The 7,181-nt window shown below is 36.9% G+C and overlaps 1 protein-coding gene across 1 annotated transcript in view; it reads left to right on the top strand.

The window, feature by feature from the left end:
* Nucleotides 1–708: 708 nt before the first annotated feature.
* LOC102589104 (uncharacterized) overlaps nt 709–7,181 on the top strand; it is a 29,204-nt gene continuing 22,731 nt past the window's right edge. The window contains exons 1-6 of the mRNA XM_006365126.2: nt 709–3,042; nt 3,287–3,526; nt 4,500–4,629; nt 5,336–5,488; nt 5,619–5,863; nt 5,946–6,015. Coding sequence (XP_006365188.1) covers nt 842–3,042; nt 3,287–3,526; nt 4,500–4,629; nt 5,336–5,488; nt 5,619–5,863; nt 5,946–6,015 — 3,039 coding nt within the window. The 5' untranslated portion in view covers nt 709–841. The remainder of the gene's footprint in view (nt 3,043–3,286; nt 3,527–4,499; nt 4,630–5,335; nt 5,489–5,618; nt 5,864–5,945; nt 6,016–7,181) is intronic.

The following is a 7,181-nucleotide window of genomic DNA, read 5'->3' as shown; positions in this document are numbered from 1 at the left end:
CATGAGATAGAAAAGTAAGAGTTCGGAGAGTTGTTCTAGTTCCCGCTTCGTATATCAGTTATATAATTGTATATATGTAACTATTATGTATATGTATCAATTCTTATATTAGCATATATGCATACAGTTTGAATTCGTATACAACTTAATCGAGTTAAAATATTTGTATTTGTATATCCAATCTCTCTCTCGTTTTATACAAACACAAATTAAACATTGTATTTGTAGAATTTATGTTTGTATAAAATGAGAGAGAAAGAAGAGAACTGAACAGGGGAAGATTTGTATTTGTATAATTATAAGTGTATATGATTTGTATATCCCGTCTCTCTCGCTTTATACAAATACAAATTATACATTCGTGTTTGTATAAAGTGTGAGAGAGATTGACAGAAGAGAAGCAAGAGAGAGATTGAGAGGCGAGTGAGAAAAAGAGGAGAATGACGAGACGGATTCCAGAGAGAGGAAGAGAGGAGAGGAGAGGTGAGAGAGAATGTAATTATAGTTAGAAGTAAGTTCTGGATTGTAATTAATGCAAACTATAACTATATTAGCTAATTAACTAGTATATATTTTATTAGCCGCGTAATTTTCCCAAAATAAAAAGAAGTATACAGTATACACTCACCAAGGTAAAATTTTTGTAACCCAGCAACAATAATTAAATTAAACAACAAATTTGAAAAAGTAAGTCAAAAAATAAAAAAACATAAAAAAAGGGAGGACACCCTCCTCAACAAGCTTCTTTTGATTTATCCCACAGAGGAAGCAATTTCATGATAATCCAAGATTCTTGAAAAATTGATCACAAGTAAACGCCGGCCGTCAGATTAGATGACATATGTCGCCGGCGTTGACCGACACCGGAGATTTGCATCTACGTAAAGGTCAGTTTTTTAACGCTCAATCTTCATATAATAATCATTCAGAGCACAGAATAGCTTCAATGGATCACAATCTTGGGTTCACTCCATCGGATTCGAATCCATCTCCATTTGATTCTTCTGCTCCCCCAAGGCTGCAAAAACCCAGATTGTGTAAAAAGAAATACACGGGTTCTGATAGAAAGGACCAAATGTTCAACCCTTTTAAGGGTGTTGGGGAAATTCAAGAAATGAACATGGATCATGTGGAGTCGGTTTCTGGGGAATTTGGGAATGTGGGTTTTGCTTCTGGGGTTGATAGGGGTAGTGGGGATGTTGGTAATGGAGGGTTTGTTTTTGGAGCTAGTAGAAATAGTGGTATGTTTGGAGCATATTTGAGCAAGTATCAGGGAAATATAGGGGAAGGAACACTTCCTGTTGATGAAATGAGGAAACTGAATATTGAAAGTGAGAAGAAAATGAATGTGGGTGGTGGTGTAAACAATGTGGTTGCTGGTGCTGATATGGGATTTGTGTTTACGGGTGGCGATGCAAAACTTGATGAAATGGTTAGCAAGGAGGTGGAGAACAAGTTAAATATCAAAAATGGGGGAAGTGTTGACACTTCATGTAATATGGACAGTGTAAAATCCAAGTATAACGTGTTTGGCAGCTTCTCGAGTAGTGAAAATGTTGATAGTAAAATTGGTGGGGGTGTAGGGGATGAACTCTTGAATGAGATGGACAAATTGAATATCAAAGGGAGAACTGAGAATGACATGAACGACTATGCATATAAGGAAAGAGGCTCTCTAGGTGGAAAATCGGAGACCTTGCTCCATGATAAGATGAAAAACATGCATATAAATAAGCATATGGGTTATGTTTCTAATGAGAATGTAAAAGTTGATTCAAGTTCAAGTGACCCTAGTGGAAATGCTGTTAATAAGAGTTCCAGTGGAATTTCAGATTCAATTCCTTCAGGATTCTCATTTCAGGCAGGGACACAGAATAATCACTTTACTAATCAGGTTCATCCAGGCTCTCATAGTGGTACAATTTCAACCTCCTCATTCCCCTCCTTTAATATCCCTGGTGAATCTATGATGGGTACTTTTGAATCAGCATCAACTGATAGAACTGGAAAGAAGGTTGAATTTAATTTCAGTACTAAGTCTGATGGCAAGCTAATGCAAAATCTTATACCAACTGTTAAAGGAAGCTTAAATAAGAAAGTTGAAACTAGAAGGGAAGCAACTAGAGATCCCAGATACAAGAAAAAGAAAATGAAACCTAAGCAAACACTCTCAACGCCAGTGAACTTTGCTCATGACTTTGCCCTCAGAGGAAGTTCAGAAGAGAATGTGGAACCTTCCGAACCTTACTCACCTATGGATATTTCTCCATATCGTGAAACACCGGCAGATAATACACTTTCAAGAGGAACTTCTGTGGCTTCTGATGAGTCGTTCATTCTAAATGAGAATTATGGATCTAGTGATACCCGTCCTGCTGTTTCATATGATGGAACAGATGAAGATCTGATAGATGCAACAGAACGCATGAATATTAATGAAAATGATGTGACATGTAGTGAGACACAAGAAGTAGAATCTAGACACTCTAGTCATCATGGTGTAGATATGGACGGTCCTTCTGAAGAGTCTATAGCTATATCTGGGGCTGAGACTGAAAGCTTCAAATCTGCTACAGAGCATTTAGATTATAGTACTGATTCTTTCATAACTGCAGCAGATACTGAAGTGACTTCTAAATCAACAATTGAGAGACAAGATAGTGACGGGGGAAGTCAGTTTAATGTTGCTTCAAATTTTGAAGAGGCTTGCCAGGGTAGCTTCATATTTGCTGCACCCTCTGTTGCTCAAAATCAGGTTGCAACAGCAACACGCCAACAGAAAAAGAAAAATCGAACGAAGCCCATTAACGATTCGTGTAGTTCAACTACAAAATTGTCTTACTCATCGTCACCTGGGCAATTTTTTCAAGTTTCTGGATCATCTCCTCTTCCATCTCCAACTCAGAGTAAGAAAGGAGATATACCTACTATGATAAGCCATAGCCAGGGCAACAATGAACAATCTAGGGTCAAGGAAGTCAACCATGAAACAGTTGCTGCAAGCATGGCAGCTCAGGAAGTTTGTGAAAAATGGCGATTGAGGTACAAGTTACTGTTTTTTTAATCATGGAGGGGTCTACCTTGATCAAAGTCGGGATGAAATTTTGGGCCTATACTGTTACTGGATTGACTCTGAATTAGTAACGTGTTGTATTTCCTATCATACATGCCAATTTCTTCTTCTTCTTCTTCTTCTGTTCATTATTAGGGTGTGATTGTTCAGTCACTTATTCCTTTTGGTGTATCTTTATCTGAAGTTCATACTTGTGATATGAATTTATATCAGGGGGAATCAAGCCTATGCAAATGGGAACTTATCTAAAGCAGAGGAATGTTACACACAAGGACTGAACTGTGTGTCCGAAAGTGACGCATCTAAGAGTGGTCTTCGGGCTTTAATGTTATGCCATAGCAACCGTGCAGCAACACGCATGTCTCTCGGAAGAATGAGAGAAGCACTAGAGGATTGTATGAAGGCTGCTGCATTAGATCCGAACTTTTTCAGGGTCCAAGTTCGAGCCGCAAAGTAAGCTCTATGCGTTATTAGTTTTACCTTCTCTTTGTCATAAGTTCCTTTAGTCTCTATATCGTATAGGTCTAGCTTCCTCTTATCTTTTTGAAGATTTGGTTTGCTGACAGAAGTTTGATCACTGGCCTTTAGTATGCATAAAAATGTCTGTTTTAAACAATCACAGTGCATGAAACACATAAAATGTTGTCTTGAAGAGTAGCTCACCATTCTGTCATTCTTGTTGGGTAAACTTTCTATGAGATGCCCTTTTAACAAAACCCTTCTTTAATGTGATAAATTAGTTTTTTTTATAACATAGAAATCACAAGGGCCAGCGGCGCACGCTTCAATACTTGGTGGATAATGTCTGCCTTTCTACCCTTGTTCTTAAGTATTAGGCTTCTGTTCGCAGCATAGTTCGAATCTGTGACATGCACCTAACCTACACATCACGCTCTGCGCTCGTACCACTAGACCAAAGCCCTAGGGCTAATGTGATAACTAGTTATTGGTTGTTATCACTGAAGCATCAGCATTCTTGTACAACTTCGTTGAAAAGACTAATTTGAGAAACTGAATGTCAGTATACATCTTTAGGTTCTTCTTTTAAATACCTCTGGATCTCTGTCTTCAGAAATGTTGTGCATTTATTCAACTCAATGGTACAGCTTTACTCTAGTGTTTTCTGTCTGCTGGATTCAAGGCTTATAAAAAGCTCCCAACTTTCTCGCTGAGCTAATTATATAATTTGAAGCTTCTCAAGTTTTAGCTAGTCTTAGAAATTTCTGCGGTTCTATTTACAGCTTTAAGTCTCACAAGCTTTCTTCAGCAGTCTTAATGCCATTTGAATGTTGTGGGCAGTTGCATTCCAGCATCCAGTAATAGTAGTGTTAATACATTTCATCTAAAGAAAAATTAATGTTAATACAATATATAAAAAAGTAGATACTTTCTTTTTGTAACTGTGTTTTGTTATGCATTTTCTTAGCTGTTACCTTGCCCTTGGGGAAGTCGAAAATGCATCAAAGTTTTTCATGACATGCTTGCAACATGGGCCAGAGGCGTGTGTGGATAGAAAGATATTGGTGGAGGCCTCGGAGGGCTTGGAAAAAGCACAGGTACAATTATTAACTTCAGTAATTTGCTTTACATAACTATCAAACTCATCTTTTGCAGATTCTCTCCCTAGACAGACCTTTACTGCTCCTTTATCTAAATAGTCTTAGCTGTGTTTTTCTTGCAATTATTACCTCAACATTACACATGTAATGTCATTTATGCCCCAGCTTGTTTTAAATTCACCAGTTGTTTGGTGAAAGAAAAAGAGAAGAAAACTTGCAAATTATGGATTTCATAATTTCAGGGTTTGAAAGATATTATCTGGAATTTTTAGCCATAGAAATTTTGAGCATCTCAAGCATGTTCCATGAACAACTTGCTTATATAATCCCCTATAAAATGCAAGGTAATTTAGAGGCCTCAAAATTGAATAAAAGAAGAGAGAATAGGGACAAGATGAACACAAGTAGAGAAGGTGCATTTAGGTATCTGTTGCTAGATTAACTTCTTATATATGGCACTCCTGTTTGTATACCATAGCTATTATTTCGCTAAGAAAAGAAAAATAGAAATATGTGGAAAGAATAGGTTATTTTACTTAGATTCTGGTCTTGCCATTCTAGTTGAAGCTTTAATTTTGATTTTCTTTGTTCAGCTTCCTGGATAATAATGCTTAAGAAACTTGTGAATGCTCAACAAACAAAATGAGCTTATCTTAATAAAATGAAAAGTTGAAAGCTAATTGGTCTTTTCCGATGCCCTCAGAGGGTATCAGAATGCATGAAGCAGTGTGTGGAACTATTGCAAAGACGAAGGCAAAGTGATGCAGAGTTGGCCTTGGGTGTGGTCTGTGAGGCTTTGACAATAAGCACCTATTCGGAGAAACTACTCGAATTGAAAGCAGATGCTCTTCTTATGGTTTGTGTCATTGAACTATGAGACTGTAAAATTGAATTTTGGCTGCTTAAAATTTGTTACATTGACCATGTGTTCCTGAAATCTTTTGAATTTCTTAAAATAAATTAATTTTGTTGAGTTTAATGAACAGCTGCGGAGGTACGAAGAGGTGATTCAGTTATGTGAGAAGACACTTGAATTGGCTAAGTCAAATGCTCTGCCATATAATTTCAGTTACCAGTCATCAGAGTTAGATAGTGCGATTACAGAGAGAAGTGCTTCCTCTGGGCTCTGGTGTATTTCTAAAATAGTGAAGTCATACTTTTATCTCGGGAAGCTTGAAGAGGCTGATAATTTTCTGAAGAACCAAGAGAAATCAATGTGTCTGATGGAAAGGTGGCTTCTATATTGTGGAATATATCTTTATCCTCTTTTTACATTAGGTATTAGCTTACAGTCATATAATTTGAATTTGCAGTAGTGGACTCAAGAATTTAGAAGCTGTTGTTCCTCTTGCTGTAACAATACGTGAGCTCTTGTGCTTTAAGGTGAGTGCACTTTGTGCTTTATGATCTTTCCCCTTTTAAACAAGCAGCTATCACTTGTTATATTTATCTTATTCCTAGGTTTCATACTTGTATTTATATATTCCATCATAGAAAAAAATATATACATTTATTTTTTATTAACTAAATGTAGCACCTAGATTTGAACTATAGGTCATTATTTTCAATGGAACTAGCAAAATTATTTACCTGTTAATACTTTTGAAAATCTTCTGGGATGAAATCTGAAAGGAAAATGAAATAGCAATGACTGAACTACTGAAGAGAAAAAAACAATTATGGTCTCTAGCTGAATTAGCTAGTTAGAAGTCGTGATAAATGAGAGTGATAGAAGGTATCGAGCAAAGGCGGAAATTTTATTTAAGGTTGTACCTTTGAATCTGTAGGACCTTAAGTTTGCTAGACTGCTGTAATAATACTAAGTTGCACCATTTGGGGGAGCCCGAGTTATGGTATGTGAAGTAACAGCTCACTGCCTTAGCTAGCACCCTTTTACAGGGCCAATTAGATCAGCTCGGGTCAATTTGGTCTCCACTCAAATCTTGGGTAGTTGAGTTGGGATTCGGTGGCCGTGGCTCAACTGACCCATTCAGGCTAATGTACACACACACACACACACACACCACACACGGTTTCTTACACATTGAAGTGGAAGAATACTCACCATGGCAGATGTTTAATTTGAAGCCTTTAAAATTGTATGTTTTACAAGTGGTCATTCATGGATGGCTGGTTGTGAGAGAATGACTTGAATTCATCTTTAGTTTATTATATTAAGGGATTTGTTCGTTTTGTTTAAATGCTTGGAAATTATTTCAAATAAGTGTTTGTTATGAGATTGACCCATTATTTCAACTTCAAATCTGATATGGAATTTGATGTTTGAAGAACAGTTGTTAGGACTTTTTCAAGCTCTCACTCAGAAGACTTCAATTGTGTTTTCATGTCCAAACCCAACTTCAACTTCCAACTACTACTACTTCTTTTAAGTATTAACCAATTCATATCCAAAGTCCTACTAAATATTGTCCTTGTTATCATTACTCCTTTTTCAAGCTTCTTGAAGTGTTTTTGGTTGGGCATCCTTTGGATCATGGCCCAAAAATAAACTTGGGCCTCAATTTTAAAGGTGGTCTAGATTTGACCTC

This window comes from Solanum tuberosum, unplaced genomic scaffold, assembly GCF_000226075.1.
Source record: "Solanum tuberosum cultivar DM 1-3 516 R44 unplaced genomic scaffold, SolTub_3.0 scf00538, whole genome shotgun sequence".
Lineage (NCBI taxonomy): Eukaryota > Viridiplantae > Streptophyta > Magnoliopsida > Solanales > Solanaceae > Solanum > Solanum tuberosum.
This window is presented reverse-complemented; position numbering and strand designations above follow the sequence as displayed.